Source organism: Trachurus trachurus (assembly GCF_905171665.1).
Source record: "Trachurus trachurus genome assembly, chromosome: 7".
NCBI classification, from domain to species: Eukaryota; Metazoa; Chordata; class Actinopteri; order Carangiformes; family Carangidae; genus Trachurus; species Trachurus trachurus.
Window position 1 is genome coordinate 18,719,322 of NC_139901.1, and position 21,951 is coordinate 18,741,272.

A 21,951-nucleotide genomic window follows, 5' to 3' on the forward strand; every position below is an offset into this window, starting at 1 on the left:
TTGCATACAGTTACTGAAATCCTGATGTTGAATATCTTAAATTTCAAACATTTCATAGATCCAGATTCTCCAATGTGTGAATGTGTGTGTGTCGTCTTGTCCGGTATATTTAATATTTTTCGGACTGGTCAGACAAAACAAGTGTTTGTTATTGCCATTTTCACTGTTTTTACTGATGTTTCATGGATCGAACATTGAATCGGAGTAGTCAAGGAGCTGAAAACATAATAATAAAATGAAAATACAATTGCATTTGTCACAGCTCTAGGTTGTAGTTTATTTATAATTTTTGGTTTTGTACTGTTTTTTAGACCACACACACATAGATACACTGTGAAACTGTGGGGATTTTTACACAATATACATACAGTGAATGAAAAATGATTCACCAGGATGATCATACTGCACAGTCAAGTCTCTCTTTTCCTTTCTGTCACTGCGCTGACTGCCACCCAATCCTCTACCTGCCTGTGTGCCGTGGTAGCGAGCAGCTTGTTGCTAACATCTCCTCTCTACCACTCCCTTGTGACCTTGCACCTTCAGTCCCACCACGTGAAGTGAAATGTTTTCTCTGACACACATTGCTTTGTGTATTTTAGAGCTTGACAGGCGTTCGTTTTTCACCTGTTTTTCACCGCAGCAGCGTAGTAGTAGTCCTCCTCTTTTAACACGTTCCTCTGGTGTTGCTGGTCGGACGTCCCCCGCAGACTCTGAGCCGTCATTTTCAGAGCCGGCATGAGTTCCCGTCCTGATGACAGGCTGTTTAATGACTGTGAGCTGTGGGTGGTGAGAGGTCAGGACTCTGAGCTGTCCAGAGAGTGGAAACGTAGGCAATAAGGCCTGTGTGTGTGTGTGTGTGTGTGGTTTCAATGTCAGCGCTAGACTCAACACCAAAAGGATGGCAACGGCAGAGACAAAGGCCACTCATGCCTTGTTATGCGCTTGTAATATTGATTTAATGAGTCAGCTGCCTGGCTAACATTCCTCCTCCTACATTAGTGTTCACTTTTAACCCATCACCCTGCAGCAATTAAACAGAGAAAAGGATCATCATTTGTTCATTTGTCATCCAGATGTAGGCTGTTGCTAAGATAAGCTCAGTTTCTACGGCCCAGTACGCGGTCTCACGTGCCCCACTGATGGTTCTGTTGATGCGTGAGGCTCAGTGAACCTCAGATCAGGTCTGGTCCACACACGTCTGTCTGACCCACCGCTGTATCTCTTGACCACAACACCAGCCACGTAGAAATCTGATACCTTCCTGCTCACTTTCCCTGCTGGATACACTCTGGTTACCCAGCAATGCTGAGAGCTGGTCTGTCATGCAGTTTGCCAGCCGGGATGCCTCTGTCTAAATAAGTCTCTTGCTCTGTTTTCCTCCTCTTAACAGCGTGCTGAATTAAGTCGGAGACCAGAGGCAGCCTTCATTGTTAAAATAAATGAGCCAGAAGAGGCAGTGACAAAGGAACTCCCACTGGTCAATTTCCACTGGGGAATAGTTATTTTACACAGCAGACATTTTGACTTGTCATTGTAGGAAAATCACAGGTGTATAATAACATTTATAATGGCTGATGACAATGTGATAGTGAGGCAGCAGTCCATAAAATACCAGAGCCTGGGTTCGCAACGATGTTTGAGACTGGTCTGTATGGGAAGTTTGCTCTTAAATTATGTTTTTTTTTTCTATGCACAAAAATAAAGCCTGACTAATTTTAAGCCTAATCTTACCTCCCGACCACGAGGCTAACCCTCCGTTGCCATGGTAACAGTCCGTGGCACCTGCTGACCACTGGCTCAAAAAAAAAAAGAGCAAAACCTACAGTAGCTCATGATTTGCGGTTTGGAGGGAGGGATGATAAGGAAAAGTGGTTTGTTTGTGGAGGGAAACTATCTCTGAGGTTCACTGGTGAGCAGAAATGCTGAGCCCCACCACACACACACAGCACCTCATAATAACAACTTTATTTATATAGCACGTTTCAAAATGTCCACAGTATGTTGGGTTGGGATTTTGTTATACTGGAAGGCTCATTCACTAGAACTAGAGAGGATTTGTGAAAGTGAAGCGGGGTTTAGATTAGATGTGATCTCCAGTTAGTTCCCAGCCGTCATCGATGTTTTTATTTTGACCCTGATCAGAAACACCTTCTGTGAAAAGGCCAGTTGAGACAGAACATACGGCAGCAGTGGTGTACAAGTGTTACTTGTTATGCAAGATGTTATTGACAGAAGCTGTTCAGTTTTTTAGGTAGAGCATTGAGAGCTCTGTAGTCATGTCAGGCTGCCAGCCAGCAAATGGAAATGCAAAAGAGACACTTTTGGTATCTTCAAACCATTTCATCCTATGCAAATATGTTTTTAACTTACAACATCATCATTTGTCTTTCTACTGCTGCGTCACTGCAGGTTGTGTTGTGTACGTTTGTTCATGTACTGAGTATAACTCTGTGCTTTTCATTTCTAGAACACATGGTATTACTAAAATCAAAACTCTGTGAGTTTTGAGTTTCATCAACATTTTGATTTGCCATAACAGGAAAAAAACATAATTTTTGGCTATAGTTTTATTAAATGTCACATCATCTCATTTACTCATCTCAATTACTCAGTTATATGTCATCATAGTTATATCACACACAGTAATTGCAAGTCAACATGTCTCCTACGACCAGTAAATCATCAAACTGGTGTAATGGTTCCAACATTGGCAGTAATTATCTAGTTGCCCAATGACTCCAGGTGATAGATAATCCCCACAGTAGAGGGTGCTGTAATTATCAGAGCCGATAGCTAATCTTACCGGGGGTTTGGCCTCTCACCTCAGGTGGTCTCGTTCATCTAATGCCACAAACACACAACAACCTGTTAGCTCCTGCAACTCCCACAGCGTAACAGTCCAACCCACTTGTGTCTCTCTGACTCATCGATCGACCGTGCACACTTGTTCACTAGTCTTATCACTTTGATGAGGTAATGTGCCCTGAATTTATCTGTAGAACAGCTGGCCATAGCCGTTGTTTGCATGACGTGCTTTTTCCTTTCAAGGAAACGCAGTTGACCCAAATTAGTTTGTGAAAGTGGATTAACAATGGGGAGTGTGAGATGCGGGTGAAAGGTAATTCATCTTAATGCATCAGGAATCTGTTTATATTACTGGTCTGTTCACAAAAGAGTTTTCTCTCTATGGAGCTTCAGACTGAATGTGTTCTCTCTTTACTTCCTCGCTGTGGCTTTCTCGCTGAGCCAAAAGTAGAAACCAACTCTCAATGCTTCAACTGTCCCCAGCTTCGAGCTCCACTGTATCACACAGCTGGCTCAAGAGTTCTGTATCTGCCAATATAAAGTGCACAATGTAATAGAAGTAATGGAGGAAGTAGAGCGATACTCCCTCTGCACTCAGACAGAATGGGAATGCTTTAAAAGCTTGGATGGGACTTTTAGCTTTATTTTCTTGGCAAAAATAACTTGCCAGGATGCTGACCGGCGTCCAGTCTGATGAATTGTTGCTCGCTGTTCGTTCGCAGTGGGCATGATCTTAATTTTGATCTGACCGCGGCCAACACAATTGAGCTGAAGTGTTTTTTTCCCCCGTACAGGAAGATCTGATTTGAAACAAAAGCGATTAGGCGCTTTACTCAGGCGGGGATGAACTGGTCTGCAAGTTTATGTGTGTGGTTAAAAGTGTGTGCCCATGATTCTCGGGCATGGTGTTTGTGAGGCTTTACACTTTCAGGCTTTACTGTCTTGATACGAATACAGACACTTTGCTGTGAATGTATGTGTTTCTGCATCACGAGCTGCTGCTTCTTTGCTTTTTTCTCTTTGTCTCTAATCCAATTTACCGTATCAGTGCAGGCGGTGATATTCACATTGTGATGCCAGTTATCAGAAAAATATTCTACCGAGATCAGTATACGACGTCACAGCGTCAAATTGTGAAGATGTATTCCACAACTGATAGGCACAAGGAAACCAAATAGGGCTGATGCTGCCAGCCACGGAAACTACTCTCTCTTTAATTTTCATTTTTAATCTCCTAGGCCCTAATTTCTTCATGACTCCCTTACGTTTGTATGTAGTTTACCGGTATGTTTGTTTGACCAAAAACCAACCACAATTTTTGTTTCCTATCTTGATCCTGTCAAGACAAATTACACAGTCCCTACTAGTCTTTTTCCTCAGCTGGCCAGTTGATTTCTACACCCATCCAGATATCACCTCATCCTCCCTGTCTGCCTGAAAACCCCCACATGGACTCCCTGGGTCCCAGAGGGATAGGAGGTCTGCTTTTTGCAGTGGAAAACATTGGCTTTGGAGGTGGGAGGCCTTTGCACAACGGTTTGAATCACAACCCAGACATGCGGAAAATACCCAGATACCCTGTGATATCTAATAGCTCTGATGCAACCACTGATACAACAAGAAAAAAAGGCACCTGCACACCTACACAATCCTAAGGGTCCTAATTATCAAGCCCAGTATACATCAACCAACCGTATAGTGACTGGTGATTCCCTTTGTTTTGTTTTTTTTAACTAAAATTGTTCCATCGGCACATTTCATTAATGTTTCACAAATGCAAAGTAGAGTACACAATGATAAGCTGGTAAAATAACCAAACCAAACCAACATTCTTTGTGTTCATGGAGGATATTCATCATTCTCAACAAATCTAGTGATAATTTATTTATTTAGTGTCTGTAAATTGTCAGACACTAGTGGAAAAATCCCATTGCAACTCTCACACAAACCACAGGGAATCTGAAAAAAGTTGCCATTTATTTCTGTCGCTTGACCCACAGCTAAGCGTTTAATAATATTGATAATAGTACTTAATTATCATGCAAAGGGAGAATATGGAGATTTACTACTTTCCTCTTCCCTGTTTCCATATTTAGCACACGCTCCATGGATATGAGCTCCTACCATGTACTTACTAACTAATGACCAGGTGCAGTGAAATGGACTCGGTGTCACACTCATTCATTTGCATTTCCTGCCGAGCGCTATGTAGCCGTGTTCTCAGAACAGCCTGCTCGTTGTTTTTGTGTTTCTGCTCCGAGTCTCTATAAATAAGATCCTGTGGGTGACGTTAGTTCCTCTGCTCTCGGCCCCTGTCTGTGTATGAGTGTATTTACATGTAAATGTGCGCACTGTGGCTGTTTGTGTGAGTATTTCTGTTAGTGCTCGTGCTGCGTGTCCCCACAGTCATCTGCTCACCGGGACCCTATGGGCCCGTATCTTTCTTTTCTTTTTTCTTTTTTTTTTGTTATCTATTTCTCAAGAGACAGTGTTGTAACAGTGTTGCATGTTAGCATCACATTCGTCACAGACAATAAACCACTGATAAACAAAGCCGGCGTTGTGCAGATCAAACCAGTATCACTGGCTCGACGCCCAGCCATGACTTCACAGGGTTAGAAGACAGTCCTACATCCCAGACATAGATGCCAGCTTCAGCAGCACAGACATTTTTTTTGTCATCTATGCTTCTCACAAGTGTACATAAATGTCCAGACGGAACGATGTAATCTGTTCTCTTAAATAAGTAATCTCAGATTACAGATTAGGACAGAGCCGAGGATGTGAACACCGGATTCTCACCAATGCGAAACGGAGGTTTTAATTTTATCACGGCCTGAGAAATGTTGGTAGTTAGTCTGATTTAAAATGCGTGTTTGTAAACAGTAACCTGTGACATGTCGGTGCCTGTGTGCACATGCACGGAGAGGAACTGAAACTGTGAAGCAAGAGGAAATTGTGGGTGACAGCAGCAGTCGTGTCACTTCCTCCCAGGCTAATCTGCCCGTAGTAATTACAGCAGCTCTCTCAGCTGGGGGGCTAAATATGTGTCTGCAAATAAGGAGGGGATGGTGGTGGTGGTGTGGGGGGGGGGTCTACATGTGTTCTTTATATGATGAGATCATATCAGTGTTGTTGTTGTCGACGCATCATTGACAAAGCAGTGAAAACTGACTCATTATGTGCATTTAACATGAAGATGGGCAGCACATGTTATTATGGTTGCTGTAAGAGGCCTAAGAGGCTGATTTTTAAAGCCACTTGGTACACACACCTTGTACCTCTGTGCGTTAAAGGGATAGTTCACCCAAAATTCAAATTTCACTCATTATCTACTCACCCTCATGTCGACTAAGGGCTGGGAGAATTTTCAGAGTCCTCCGTGCCTTCTCTGAGTTACAGCGGGGTCCACGCAGCACTGCATGTCCATATGACGGTTGTGAATGGGGCTCACTTTTCTTTGTCCAAAAAGACACACCAAAAAACATCCAAATACCTCCATACTGCTCGTATGTAATGTCCCTCTTGTATTGAAGCCCCGACATGAGAAATTGTTCCAAAAAAAATTAAATAAGTCTATATTTTAAGCTTGTTTGTAGTGGAAGCTCCCAGTGTCTCAGTTCACTGCTCTTCCTGTGTCAGTGCAAATCTTGCGTGATTTGCACTGACCGGCGGAACAATTTCTCATGTCGGGGCTTCAGTACAAGAGGGACACTACAGACGAGCAGCATGGAGGTATTTGGATGTTTTTTGGTGTGTCTTTTTGGACAAAGAAAAGTGAGCCCCATTCACAACCATCATATGGACAAATACTGCTGCGCGGAGCCCCCCTGTAACTCAAAGGCACGGAGGACTCTGAAAATTCTCCCAGCCCTTACTCGACATGAGGGTGGGTAGATAATGAGTGAAATTTGAATTTTGGGTGAACTATCCCTTTAATGTACTGACTACAAGCATTGACTGTCGCTTCATTGTTCCTGTGTGTGTATGTATGTTGTGGTGTGTACACATGTTGGTGGATGGACAGGAGTTCACCACGCAGCCCAGACTCTCTCCTGTCTGCCATCATCAACTATTAGCTCTTTCTTCTGTCATAGATTAGGAAACATTAGCCCGGCGCTGACCTCCGACTGTTTTTCAATTCTGTTTGAGACCCGCTGGAAGCTCGACTGACGCCTCGATTTCATTGCCTTTGTGCATTTTTAAGTTCTCCCGTGTTTTCATTATCTGGTCCCTGGGTTGCGGCGGGAAGAAACATGCTCATATGCTGCCTGCCGTCTTCATCTCTAACCCAGGGTGCTTCCTCTATACTTAAAAAACAACTGGCGGCACTTTCACACTTGCTTTTCTTGCTTTTTGAAACTGCCAACGGGGTTTTTCATTTAAGAAAATGTGCTTTGACAGAAGACAGATGGAAAACTTTGGCATTAAAAAGTGCTTGACTAAGCCTCTCGGGCTGAGGGGAGCATTTTCCAAAATTGGGAATAGTTTTCATGAGCCATCTAATATCAGATAAGAAGAAAAAAGACTGTGACACAGTATGAAAGCTGGCAGCATGTGTGGCTCTGATTTTGAAGAATAGCTGTGGAGCAGTGAGCAAACTGGATTTATTGTTGCTGCCTTAAGTAAATGCCTGGGACTTGCACCTAAGTGTCATTTTCTTAATAGTGGCAAATTAAACTGTTTGTTAAAATTATCAACAAAAACTCATCAAGATCCTTTCAAGTCATCTTTTAATTCCAATAATCATTATTCCACTCATGCATATTCCCTCCATGCAGTGTGTTTTTATAACCCTAGCCTTGGCCTTTCCTTCCCTGTGTAGCTACTTCCATCATGTCGCTATTAACTCATCTGTTATTCACAGCTGATGTGGTGACTGTGTTCCTCTTAAGGTTTGTTCCAGAAGGCCACCCTCGGTCTATTGTTATTAGTAACCCGAGAAACAAAATGTTTGTGTGTGGCAGCCACAATCAGTGAGTCAGATGACTCAACATGGACATCAGTCTTTAAGTGACATGGCTGAAGAACAGCTTGTACCTCTTCTTGGGTTCCTTAAATGTGAGCCGTAGTCAGTTTGTTGTGAGCTTGGAGGAGGATCTCTGTTTTTTTGATGGCTATATGGAGAAATGGGCGTAATAGCCACTTCCCATAAAGATCTCATTGTTAAGATTTAATGACAAATGGGGCCACAGAGGCATTAGACTTCATCCTGTTGTTCACTGATATTATAGATCCACAACTGAAGCACTATAAACAGTCGATGCTTTAGGCAGCAGCAGTGGTTGACTTGATTCAACTCCAGACATTTAGGAAAATGAGTCATGTCCCTTCGACCTCAATTATGAACACACTGGCCTCCTATTGTAATTACAAGTCAGATGTCAGGAATCTCTGATGGCAACAGCATCTCATACTTGGTGTAAAAGTGTGAGTGAAGTCATCAACACCCCAAAAGGAGGATTTCCTGTGCCTCCACTTCACCTACATGAATTACACCGAAGACTAAATTTATATATTATTTCTTGGAACACTTTTAATGATATTTATAACAACATTCAATGAAAACGATAAAAAAAAAAACGTTTAGAAGAATGTTTGTTTGTGGTTCACAGAGGAAAGCAAAGGCTGACACAGTTTCACACCTTAAATAATAGAGACGGCAAATTCAAAAGCACAAAGAAAAAAACCCCCCCAATAAAAGCCTTTTTAATACATACATGGTATGTTCTTATATTTTTCAATCTGTAGAGAACATCCGCACAACTCTAAAAAAAAGTGTTGACAGGTCCAGGTGCACGGTAAAACAATGTCACAAAAATAGCAGAGGCCGACACTCAGGTAACAAAATAATAGCTCTCAACCATCATTGGCGTCTGTTCTTATTGTGCGAGCTCTTATAATATGTGCATGAAATGATGCACAATACAGAGATAAAGCAAAGATGAGCTGCACAAACAGAAAACGCTGTAATGTGGCGGATCAGTAAATGAGAACTCTGTACAGATTAAAACTGAAGTGGTCAGAATGACTGCATGCACGACTTCTACTGTAAAACCCCCTTTAAGTCAGAATGCACTTAAGCTCGCCATAATTATTGATGTAAAACCCCGTGTGTGTCTGTGCATGTGTGTGTTTTTATAGCGGCTGTGACCCTGTGCTGTCATTTGTGACAGGATCAGCCCTCTGCCTGACCCATCCCGGGGGTCAGAGGTCAAAGTACCAGTTCAAAGGAAGACTTGTGCCGTCACTGTCATCTTCATTGAGCTCTGAAAACGGCCTGTTTACACCGCCATCCTCATAAATACAGCCTTAAAAAGCCGGGTGGACTGGAGCGGAGGATTATGATGATTGCTTATGAAAAACCAGATGACCTTTGTCCCTTGCAGTTACTGCATGTAAGAGACATGTTTATGTTTTTTCGGACATGTTACTGAGCTGAGCGGGTTCCACGGCGACGAGCCTGGACGATAAAATGTACACGCACAGACCTGGTTTGACACACTGACACACATCTGACAGGGCAGGGCCTGAAATGCCACTCTCACTCAGGGCTCGCTCAGCATTCATTCCTGTGTGTTACTGTAGCGCCCTTTAACCTGCACCAGCTGTGTACACACACGTACACACACACACACACACACATACATTCACTTCCTGCACCTCAGGGGAGTTTTTGGCCAGTGAGCTCGCTCTCCTGGCCAGTTGGCCCTCTCTGTTAGTATGGCGCTCTCCAATCAGCACATTCCTCTTTCTCTAGACAGACACTGGGAGACGATTTTGGCAGTGCACACACAGGGTGGGGTAACGCTCATATCCTGTCCCCTGACCTCAGATTACACACACACACACACACACACAGTTACTGTACTGTTTTGCTCCTGCTCGCACTCAAAACACCACATTCTTGCTCTCTAAACATACAGCTTTTCCTCTGTTTTGAAGCAGCTGTCACAGTCACTCTCTCAACCCCCCGAGCCCCTCAGTGTCTCTCTGCCCACTGCCAGCCACAGAGCCAGTGCGGTCGTGCCAGTCTGAGCCTGTTGTTATGTCCCCACACCAGTACAGACTCTCCTCTGTCTGTGTTAATGACCTCCATCCCTCCCTTCCTCCCTCCCTCCCTCCCTCCACCGGCCCCGACTCGGGCACACCAGGACTGGGTTTGACAGGAGCCCGTCTCCGACAACAATGACGCTCCAGTCCACTACAATCAATTTGCTGTTGATTGCTGTGCTTGTGTATCTGTCTGTGAGTGTTTCCTCTATATCAACAGGCCCGTGGCATGCCTACGGGAAGGAGAAACAAAGAGAGAGAGACTAAAACACGCATTTGCTGCTGTGTTTTTCATCCCGGGCTAGAGTTTGGGGCCAGTGTGCTTATCCAGGCATGAAGTCAGAGCTGAATGCCGGCCACCCCATTTGAGCTTTTTTTTTTTTTTTACGCAGGGAATGACAAAGCACACAGCACTCAATCACACACTGCCTCGCGCTGTAAAAAAAAACAAAAAAAAAAAACGGTCTCGGACTTTGTTTTGCTGACTTTTTTCTCTGCGAATGTTGCGCACTCCCTCTATTCCCTCCCTCTTCCCCCTGTTTCTCATGATTTCACAGTATTGTGAAACCTCTAGAGTCTTCTGTTTGGGAAGGGTCAGGCATAAAAGAAAAAAAAAAAAATCTTGCAACCCATACTGGTAATCTACATACACGGTCCTGAGGGAAACATCTTCCTCTCTGATTCTGTTGTTTATTCAGGCGAACGACACACACACACACACACACCCGTGGATACTGACCGAAAGTGTGAGAAAGCATTAAGACACAACACAGAATCTGAGTCATGCATGGGACTCCCCACCCAGCGCCGGCTTATCCAGCCCACCACCCTCAAATCTGGTGTTGAACTCTGGCCCCCCCCCCTCCTCTTTCGCTACAGTTTCTTTCCATTGTTGTTTCATACACATCCACCACTGCCTCTCACTTTGTGCTTATCAACCCCCCGCCCCATCCCATCCCCAAACTTCTCTTCCCCTCTCACTCCAACTTCTACCCTCTCCCTCTTTCCATTGTTTTTGATTTGCTCCTTTCTCTCCTCCTCTCAATAGGTTGGGTGAGGGTCTCCTCATTGTCACTGCTCAGTGTGGAGGAGGTGTCAGGGGACTGAGAATACGCAGTCCTTTGGCTCAGTGCACTTGACATAGCATACAGTGTTATCGCTGGATATAGAGGAAGGGGAATAACTGTGAGTGTGGGAGATTGCAGGAGGGAGAGATTTGTTTGTGTGTTCAAGGGGAGTGCGCATGCATGTTAGTTGGACTGGATCGGGCGTGTCCTGCATGCATGTTTGACAGACTGTGTGCTTTTGGGGGGGTCCCAGTTAAGTGGACTTTGTCCCTGCCGCTGTCGCTCTCTAACAAACTCTGGTAGCGTTTGGGAGGCCTGCCAGTCCAAGGCCGAATGAGGAAGGGGTGGTGCTGGGAGTACAGTGGGAAAAAGAGGGGGAGGTGGAGGAGATAAATGGCCGAGTCCCATGTGAAACTTGCTCACATGGCTTCCTCTTTGCTCTGCTTACCATCCCGACTGTTCCCGATAGCCTTCAGTTTTGCCATTGTTCTGTGCCTGGCATGGTTATCTCATAGTTGCTGTAATCATATTTGGGTTTCATAGCCAGGGTTAGGAGGTTTTTTTTTTTTTTTTTTGTGCTCTCATCATCATGTTTGTTCACCGGGGCTAATGTAAGGCCAAACAATGGTGTTATCTCCTTGCCTTGTTGTAAATGGACTGAGCCGTCAACATGTGGAGTTCAGTAGATTTGGTTTAAAGAGGATTATTATTATGACTCAACCCCTGCAAATGTATTAGCTAAAGCAGGGGGCTTGTGTGTGTGTGTGTGTGTGTGTGTGTGTGTGTGTGTGTGTGTGTGTGTGTGTGTGTGTGTGTGTGTGTGTGTGTGTGTGTGTGTGTGTGTGTGTGTGTGTGTGTGTGTGTGTGTGTGTGTGTGTGTGTGTGTGTGTGTGTGTGTGTGTGTGTGTGTGTGTGTGTGTGTGTGTGTGTGTGTGTGTGTGTGTGTGTGTGTGTGTGTGTGTGTGTGTGTACTTCATCTGGTTTATGTTTGTGTTTGTGTGTTTGTGTGTGGAGGTATCTGGTGTTTGTGTGGTAATTCCTGCCAACATAACGGTGTGGTGTCGCTGTGCTCTCTCCTAGGTGACATCACACAGAAGGGCTACGAGAAGAAGAGAGCCAAGCTGCTGGCCTCCTACATCCCCAAACTGTCAAGTAAGATCATCATCTCCTCTTCTTCTGCTATAAGCTTTTCCTCCCAACCCCGACCCTCTGTCATCATTCTTGGTGTCTGCCACTCAGAAACTCAGAGTAATTGCATCAGAGGAACTCATCAAGTCATCAGTGTTTTCAGTACTGATAGTTACAACTCAGGTGGTTCTTCCCCATCTGTCTGGAGAATCTGAACTGAAAATGAGCAGATTTGTGTTATGTGTGTTTTAATGGGAGATGTGTATCTTTATAGCTCCATAAAAAGCAACTTCACTTGTAATTTTCTTTGTCTTGAGTTGTGTCCAAAAGAATTCCTGGCTTTCTGTGGCACTCTAGTGGCCAAAATGTGAACTGCACAGGTGATAACCAAGCGTACAGTAAAATCTAAACCACTTCTCTAATAACAGCACATAATGTTTCAAATCTCCACAATAAAAAAAAACACTGCTTGTGCTGTCATCTGTCAAACCGTGGACACAGCTTCCTGTAGGTTTACCGTCATAACCATAGGGAAGTACCAGAGTTTCGAGTATCACTATGAGCCAGTCACCTCTGTCCTCATTGGTTTGCTGCTGATCCACTCGGTTTCTCTCAGTCAGCTGCCTCCACATGAGGGTGTGGTGTTTCCTCTTGAAGAGTTGCACCACTTTTAACACTGACCTGAAAAAATCCATCTCGATGTGTCGGTGGAAGCTTAAATTAAAAAGTGGAATACTTGACTTCCCTTCCTTATATTTAACCTTGTGTTGTTTTTGACTTCAGCTAACACATGATACTCGTTTCATGGAGCGATTACGCGCACACACAGGGGGATTTAAAAAAGGACTAAATCAAATTAAAACTCAAATCCAATTCCTATGGATGTCAGTGGGCTGTGATTTGTGTTGTATTGTGGTCAGTTTGCCCTGAATGTCAAAGCACACACTGGGAAGCTTTGAAGCTCCAAAGGTCACCTCCTGCTCCTCCGCCCGTCCCCTCAGGTCTCCTCATCCCTCCAAACCATCCGTCTCTAAAGGGACTCGGGTCCTCTGGGAAGAGAAGACAGTTGACTAAAAATATATTTGCTTGAATCTAACCTAGTTTCATGTACTCTGTTAACAGTACAAGTTACGTCAGTCAAGTACATGTCCTTATTTCACTTCAGGTTCAGAGGCTCTGTAGCGAGGTTATATTTAGGGAGCTTCTGGGAGAATCATATAATATTAATGCCTACATGTAGCTGTAATGGTATTATGTAAAACAAGAGTGTGCTCTGTTTGTGTGCGTACAACTCCACTAGAAGCTCATATGCGGTTGTTGTTGTTGTTGTTGTGTTTTAAGAGTTTTTTTTATTAATGGTGTCCTTCATGAGTTTTTATTGATGTTGTACTTCCCTGCCTCTGCTCTGCAGATGCAGATCTGTCTCTGCCAGATGTGCAGCTCTCCCCAGGCCACAGTGCCGACCCCAGCCCGAGTCCCGAGGCCCCGGGCCCCTCCACCTCGTCGGCCTCCCGACACCACCGTGCGCACCGCAGTGGAGGCGCCAGGGATGATCGTTACAGATCGGGTAAAATCATAAAACACCTTAAATAAATAAATATAAAATCAGCCTATCTTCTGACCTTGTAATATATGTTTTCTTTGTTTGCTCTTACTCTTTCTGCAGACATCCATACAGAGGCTGTGCAGGCAGCACTGGCCAAACACAAAGAAGAGAAGATGGCACTGCCCATGCCAACCAAGAGACGCTCAGCTTTTGTCCAGTCTCCCATAGACACCTGCACACCTCCAGGTAAACTGCCTCTCTGTGTCATGATTATGGATCCCGCTTTTCAATCAGAAACAATTGCCTCATTTTCTCTGTACGGCAAACGTCCTTACTACTGAAGTTCCCTGGAGCAAGTCTATAACCCGACCATCTGCAGGACAGAATCATAAATATGTTCCCTGGGGCTGAATAAAGTGAAAAAAAATCTTAAGCGGCTGAAGGAATGAGCCAGGATCAGAGAACAATGCTCCATTTATGTGTGTTTCTTTCTCTGTACATCAGACACGTCTTCTGCATCAGAGGACGAGGGCTCACTGCGCAGAAAGGCTGCTCTCAGCGCAGTGCTGGCCCAGAGCCTGCAGAGCCCTGATTACTGGATCAACCGTTCCGTCCAAAGCTCCTCCACCTCCTCATCTGCTTCCTCCACCCTCTCCCATGGAGAGCCCAAGACCCAACCACAGCCTCAGCTTCAGCCTGCTGCTTCTCTATTGGCTGACGTACTGGCACACACACGCATCGGTAAACCTCTCTGACAAACAGCTCCAGAGTTAACACCTATACAGCGTAACAGTGATGGTTGACTGTTGTTTTTCTTCATGAGGCTAATTTTCCTCCTCCTCCTCCTCCTCCTCCAGAAAACAGTGTTCCTCCAGATGTGACAACTTCCACTCCCCAGGATAGAGGGTCCAGGGTGGACCTGCCCCCGGCGGTCAGGGGCATGAGCCGCGGGCAGAGCCGCTCCAGCATGCTTGATACTGCCGACGGTACACTCACACTCACACAAACCAGGATGTGTAGAAATGTCCGGGGGGGGGGGAGAAAAAATCAGTAGTTTTTTTCAGATCCTGAAATGCGATGACCTCGGCCACTGTCCTTTTGGTTCCTGCTTCAGATCGGGAGGTTGAACCATTTGCATGTTCTGATCATGGGAGTGACATTTTCTGTTTTGCATTGACTGCTTGACTCACTTAATTGTAGTGACACAAATGATTGGAAGTGTGTTCAAATCAGTCAACGATCAACCCGTGCTCTTCCCAAGTCGCCTTCAACATCATCCTCATTCCAGTGTGTGGTGAATGCTGCTAATGACAGATATTTTGTGTTTTTTCTTTTGGGTCCATTAATCCTGTCCCTGTCTTGCAATTCATTTAAAAAAGGAAAAAGAAAAGGTAATATAAATCGAAATCGGGGAATGGGAGGGATGCTGAAGAGGCCCAACTCAGCTTGCTTTCCAGCCTGGTGTTTGTCGATCTATCTTTATGTTTGTCTTGTGTTGTAGGTCTAGACGTAGAGAATCCTCTGTATTTGATTACCCTATCGTCCAATCTGTGTCTCTTAGAGTACAAATTTCCCTTTTTTTCCGAATCCTTCCTGCTGCTGATTCTGGTCCTGAATGTGTGCTAGTGCGTAGGGTCCTGCCTGTCTGAGGGTGTGTGATACGGTGGAGATTTGTGTTAGAATAGACCTGCATGTGTGGGGGGAGCGGTGTTTCCTTTGGTTTGCCTGTTTGCATATGTTTGTGACGGTAGTTGTTCTTGGTGTTTGTCCAGGCGTGCCTGTCAACAGCAGGGTGTCCACCAAGATCCAGCAGCTGTTGAATACACTCAAACGGCCCAAAAGACCACCACTCAGCGAATTCTTCCTTGACGACTCTGAGGAAATAGTAGAAGGTGAGACGCTCCTTCTCATCAGTAACAGTGGCCACATCAGTTTAAAGACTGGTTCTTTTTTTATGGATAAAGGAGAAATGTCACAGAGACATTCACAGCAGAAAACTTATCATCACATCATATATAATAATAATATCTCACAGTTTGTTGGATTGATGAATGTGTTGCTTAAGTCTTGAGTGACTGTGGTTGGATGGTATTTCTAATTATTTACACAGTTGGCAGCACAGCCAGAATTACTAGTTATTGCTATTCATGTAGAGGTAATGGAGGCGTAATAGAAAAAAAGTACAGGCCAAAAGAACTCATTTACCTTTTTGCACTAGCCGGAGAGAACTGCTATTTTAAAACAAGAGTACACACTGGTTGGAAAATACATGCTAATCATCTTGGCTGTAGACTGGTTGGTGACAAGACTGTTTGTTGTGTGGTTACTCAGATCTTTTGGAAAATACCCAGGTGCTTGTGACATATCAGATATGTTGCTCACAGTGTTATTGCAGGATTTCAGCCTCACTAAATGTCTCCTCGCAACATCTACCGGTACTTATCTGTGTCTCCTTTTTGATGATCAGTTCCCCAGCCGGACCCCAACACCCCAAAGCCCGAAGGACGTCAGATCATCCCGGTGAAAGGGGAGCCACTGGGAGTGGTCAGTAACTGGCCTCCTGCCCTGCAGGCCGCCCTGGCCCGCTGGGGGGCCACCCAGGCCAAGAGTCCTGCCCTCACTGCTCTAGACATCACTGGCAAACCCCTCTACACCCTCACATATGGTGAGCAACTACTCGATTCGTGTTTTTTTATTTTTTATTCAACTTCTCATTGTGTAAAACCCAAAGGTAGATGGTTGCATGTCTAGATCACCGTGTCTAACAAATGTAAATGTGAGGGACATATTTTGCATATGATATTGCTCAGCTCAATTAATTCACTGGCTTGAAAATGATAACACCTACAGTACATTTCCTCCCTTGTAGTGCTATAGTGGGTTGAGGAGTAAAACCTACCCTCCATCAGTTATGCAATATTAATACGACGAATAACAAACAGGACATTTTAAAGTCATTATTCACTTCCATTCACCACAGGCAAACTATGGAGTCGCAGTCTGAAGTTGGCCTATACACTTCTCAATAAACTTGGCACCAAGACTGAACCTGTCCTGCAACCTGGAGATCGGGTAAGGTCAGGCGTCTGACAGCCCCCCGCTGTGTATGTAAAGTATGAAAGAAAATGAAAAGGAAAGTAAGTCTTTTGTTTTTCCTCAGGTGGCGTTGGTGTATCCCAACAGTGACCCCGGCATGTTCTGGGTGGCTTTCTATGGCTGCCTGTTAGCTGAGGTCATCCCTGTGCCCATTGAGGTTCCTCTGTCTCGACAGGTAAAGATGCTGCTGTGAATTGATGAATTCCTCTGTGGTGTACAAATGAAATGCATGCATTCTGTCAAAAGCATGTAGTTTAACTTTTAGTTATGGTCTTGGATTAAATAAACCTGGTCAATTATATCTGAACAGTATTATTATTATTTTTAGCTATTTTATAAAAGCAAAAAAAGCATAATACCAGTTGAAGGCGAAACTTGTGTCACTATTTTGTAACATTTTATCGACTAAATCAAGAAAACACTCAGCAGTTTCATCGGTAATCGAAGTATTTCATAGTTGCAGTCCGAATGCATGCCCTTCTAAACACATATTCAGTATAAAGTGCCTCATTCCTCATTATGTCCGCACATGATTTATTAGGTGACCAACATATTGACAGTGAGAGTGTAAATGCATGGTTTCTAATTGTCACGGTGCCTGTGTGTCCTAAGTGTCTTCACCCTTGCCTCTCTCTGCAGGATGCAGGCAGCCAGCAGATTGGCTTCCTGTTGGGCAGCTGTGGTGTGAGTCTGGCACTGACCAGCGAGGTGTGTCTCAAAGGGCTGCCCAAGACGCCGAACGGAGAGATCATCCAATTCAAAGGTCAGCCAACCTAAACGCACCATTGCTAAATCTGCTGGCTCAGCAGGAGTCATCTCTGTCCCAGTCTCTTTGGGAGCCATTAGATAGACTCATTAGAGGGAATATACGGCGTGATGTTCAAAGGCCAGTTTAGGGCCAAATGTGCGAGTGGGTGGCTGTGTAATCACTCTGCTTGTTAAGTATTTGCTCCTCACCTTTGGCCTTGAAACCAGGAGGTCACAGCATGAACGCAGACAATTTACGGCCACTTCCAAATTAATGTCCCCAAACTCTTTTTTCTTCTTTTTGCTCTCTGTCAGCTGAAATATTTGTTGTAATAAATGTTTCTCTGTGGTGTGGCGATTATGTTCACCAGGATGGCCAAGGATGAAATGGGTAGTGACAGACACAAAGTACCTGACTAAACCCTCCAAAGACTGGCAGCCTCACATCCCCACCGCCAACACAGACACCGCCTACATAGAGGTATTCTTTAAAACATGAAATATTGAAGGAGATGTAGCATTTTTTATTTTAGTTATGATGGACTTTGCTTGATTTTACTCACTATAGACATTTGTGGTGGTGATTATTATTATAATAATTATGAGTTTTTTCCTTTTTCAGTAAATTTTTTTATGCTTTGTAAAGAAAATAACATTTAATCTTTAAAACTTTAATAGTAAACGTGTGAAGTATGCAAATGTCTGATTGTTGTTATTGGTTTGTGTCCAGGTTTACTATGCTGTCATTAAATGTTGTCAATGTGCGTGTTTGTTTCTGTGTGTCTCAAAGTACAAAGCAAGTAAGGAGGGAACAGTGATGGGAGTGGCTGTCTCCAAGATCTCCATGCTGACCCACTGTCAGGCCCTGACCCAGGCCTGTAACTACTGTGAAGGTCAGAGCTCAGCGCTTCTCTCCCTCTGTCTCTCTCTCTGAGATGGTGCAGCATTATAAACTAAGCATTAAAACAAATTTTACAACTCTTGAGCTCTTCAGCAGGACGTTTCATCAGCTGCCTGTCCTATAATTAATTTTCCTCTCTCCTCCTCAGAGAGAGGCTGTCAGAAACGCATGGCATGAAAACCTCAGAGAAGATTAGGATTAGGATCAGTGTGCTAGAGACTGCACATAACTTCACTGACGTCTTTCTGTGTTTTCTCTCTTAGGGGAGACTCTGGTCAATGTGTTGGACTGCAAGAAGGATATGGGCATGTGGCATGGCGTCTTAACGGTGAGGCTAAATACAACAACTTGTACTATATACAGTATTTGGACTATGAGATTCTCTTAACCTTGGTATGAAACACAATGTGGCGTTGACAATATGTGTATTTTTTCTTTTATTGCAGAGTGTCATGAATAGGATCCACACCATCACAGTGCCATATGCTGTCATGAAAGCCTGTCCCATGTCCTGGGTGCAAAGGGTCCACATTCACAAAGGTTCAGCCAATATCCATTCTCACTTATAATCAATATTTGTATAGTTTTAGTAGTTATAGTATTAGTATTTAAAGGGATAGTTCACCCAAAATTCAAATTTCACTCATTATCTACTCACCCTCATGTCGACTAAGAGCTGTGAGAATTTTCAGAGTCCTCCTCGTGCCTTCTCTGAGTTACGGGGAGGTCCGCGCAGCAGTATTTGTTCATATAATGGTTGTCAATGGGTACCAACTTTCTTAGTCCAAAAAGACACACCAAAAAACATCCAAATACCTCCATAGTGCTCGTCTGTAATGTCCCTCTTGTATTGAAGCCCCGACATGAGAAATTGTTCCGCCGGTCAGTGCAAATCACGAGAGATTTGCACTGACACAGGAAGAGCAGTGAACCCAGACACTGGGAGCTTCGGCTACAAACAAGCTTAAAATATAGACTTATTTAATTTTTTTTGGAACAATTTCTCATGTCGGGGCTTCAATACAAAAGGGACATTACAGACGAGCAGCACAATTTGCTATTGGATGCCTCCTCGGTGGCACTGAGGATGGATAAGAATCAAGCACTATAACATGCCTTTTTTTTCATATCAGTGTATGTATTTAAAGTAACTACATATTAAATGAAAAATAAAGCATGGATTGTCCACATGAAATGAAACAGATTTTATTTGAAATATAAATCAAATGATGACCAATTATTATACCATCAAGATGGGTGATGTTAGAAAATGTCAAATGTATTTGTAAATGATAAAATAATATTTAAGCACAGTATGTTAACATGTCTCCCATATCCTCTCATAGCACGTGTGGCCTTGGTGAAGTGCCGTGACCTCCACTGGGCCATGATGGCCCACAAGGACCAGAGAGACACCAACTTGTCCTCTATACGAATGCTGATTGTGGCGGATGGTGCAAACCCATGTGAGTGACTTTGACTGAGCAAACACCGTCCCTGTGTAATGAAGAACTACTACTACATAGTCTAACTGCGCTGTTGTGGTAATGTTTTTATCCATTGTTTGCCATCAGGGTCTGTGTCGTCATGTGATGCCTTCCTGAATGTGTTCCAGTCTCATGGTCTGAAGCCTGAGGTCATTTGTCCATGTGCCACCTCTCCTGAGGCCTTGACTGTGGCCATACGCAGGTACAACATCTGCATCCTCTCGGACATTAGGAGGTCAAAACGAGTGTAGTTTTGCCTGCACACAGCAAGAGAGCTTTTGCACATAAACACTCACTTGAATTGTGTTTATTGTTATTGTTGATGTTGAAACAGTTATGCAACTGAGTACCCACAAGCCCAGGAAGTGAAGATTGTAGTAGACAGAGCGTGTTAGAGGAACAAAAAGACAACAGACTTATGGTCGTGACACCAACTGGGCTGACCTTTATGCTTGCACAGCTGGTTACTTAAAAACTCACATCTGTAGCCAACATCATATGTTTCTTAGATCAAGTTAGAAATTTTACTAAAATATTTTCACCTCTATAAGGGTAAACATTTAAATTCAGTTAAGGATTATTTGGCACAAATAAACATAAGCTATACCGTGTTTTTTATGTTTCAAAGATAAAGATACATGATGACACAGTTTTGAACCCACTGCTCTTTTAGACTGAGGCTGCTCTTCCTGTCTGACTTGTTTTTCTTTCTGACACAGTTACTTCTCTCTTTTAAGTTGAGGTTTTTTTCCGTATGTATAGGAACAACAGGAAACTACACAAATGCATTCTTCTCATACTAAGGGACTTTTCATTTAACATCCAAAATTTAAGATATACACTATGTAAAAATGACACATAACACAGACCATACATACATTATTGAATTTGAAAAATTAAAAATTAAAATATTCACAACCTTTGCCGTCTTTGTAGGCCTGGTGCACGAGGAGCTCCGCTGCCAGCCAGGGCCATCCTGTCCATGGGCGGGCTGAGCCACGGTGTGATCAGGGTGAACACAGAGGACAAAAACTCTGCGCTTACGGTTCAGGATGTGGGCCACATCATGCCTGGAGGTTTGCAACTGCAGTTGGTTTTAATTGGCATGGTTTTAGTGCAGCAGCTGCTACTTTATTTACCTACGTATGTTCACTGCCTCCTACAACGCCAGGGTGCAGGCTCCCAAACAAACTGTATGTAATGTCAATATTGTGAACTGTCTGTGTGTTTCAGCTCTGATGTGCATCGTGAAACCCGACGGGCCTCCTCAGTTGTGCAAGACAGATGAAATAGGAGAGATTGTGATCAACTCTCGGGCTGGAGGCACCATGTACTACGGCCTGCCTGGTGTCACCAAGAACACATTCGAGGTCTGTATTGAGTCTTAAAGTCATGTTTCAGAGCTGCCTGTGTGACTCCACGTCTGTTCTTCATGCACTGATCTCTATGTGAAGTTTCTGCCAAAATCAGTGCAGGTTATAACAGTAAAACAGTTAACGTGTTGTTGGTATGAGGCAAGAAATGTAGTTTTCAACAGCATGCAAAACAAACACACTGCTACCCCAAGGGTTATCTTTTAATGAATGAACTTTCTGTTGATGTGGCCTTGTGTAAGCTACCTCTTGTGTAAGCTACCTCTTGCCTGATCAGTTCCTGTCACCCTTCTCCGTGTTTGAGCTAGTTTAGAAAATGGATGGACGGGAAAGGAACTGAAATGATCCACTAGATGGAGCCATATATATTAGTATTACCCTCCCAACTACTCTCCCAAACCCCGTAGTGTGATTTCTGTTTAATAACACAATGGAGGTTTATTATCTAAATCCTTGCAGATGATAAAACAGCCCTGAAGTGCTTTCAAAATTTACCTGAAGTATCTCCCAGTTCTTTTGGTATACTTTTGAAATCTTATTACAGGGTGATTGTTGTTGTGCACCTGTCTGAGTCTGGGTTTTGATGTCACTTCCGTTCTGTAGGTGATTCCCGTCAACCAAGCTGGAGCACCCATCGGAGAGATTCCCTTTACCCGGACTGGCCTGCTTGGATTTGTAGGACCGGTAAGGCACACATGCACAAAAATTAAGTGAAATAAAGGTGGTGAGACTTGTTTTTCCCTGCTGA

The 21,951-nt window shown here is 43.9% G+C and overlaps 1 protein-coding gene across 1 annotated transcript in view; it reads left to right on the forward strand.

The window, feature by feature from the left end:
- dip2ba (disco-interacting protein 2 homolog Ba) overlaps nt 1-21,951 on the forward strand; it is a 45,585-nt gene that overhangs the window by 9,976 nt on the left and 13,658 nt on the right. The window contains exons 2-20 of the mRNA XM_083976060.1: nt 12,006-12,077; nt 13,465-13,620; nt 13,720-13,845; nt 14,104-14,340; nt 14,457-14,585; nt 15,372-15,491; nt 16,067-16,264; nt 16,580-16,671; nt 16,760-16,870; nt 17,335-17,458; nt 17,814-17,923; nt 18,233-18,335; nt 18,607-18,671; nt 18,790-18,883; nt 19,690-19,809; nt 19,918-20,032; nt 20,767-20,906; nt 21,064-21,200; nt 21,807-21,887. Of these exons, the coding sequence (XP_083832186.1) occupies nt 12,006-12,077; nt 13,465-13,620; nt 13,720-13,845; nt 14,104-14,340; nt 14,457-14,585; nt 15,372-15,491; nt 16,067-16,264; nt 16,580-16,671; nt 16,760-16,870; nt 17,335-17,458; nt 17,814-17,923; nt 18,233-18,335; nt 18,607-18,671; nt 18,790-18,883; nt 19,690-19,809; nt 19,918-20,032; nt 20,767-20,906; nt 21,064-21,200; nt 21,807-21,887 (2,330 nt within the window). The remainder of the gene's footprint in view (nt 1-12,005; nt 12,078-13,464; nt 13,621-13,719; nt 13,846-14,103; nt 14,341-14,456; nt 14,586-15,371; nt 15,492-16,066; nt 16,265-16,579; nt 16,672-16,759; nt 16,871-17,334; nt 17,459-17,813; nt 17,924-18,232; nt 18,336-18,606; nt 18,672-18,789; nt 18,884-19,689; nt 19,810-19,917; nt 20,033-20,766; nt 20,907-21,063; nt 21,201-21,806; nt 21,888-21,951) is intronic.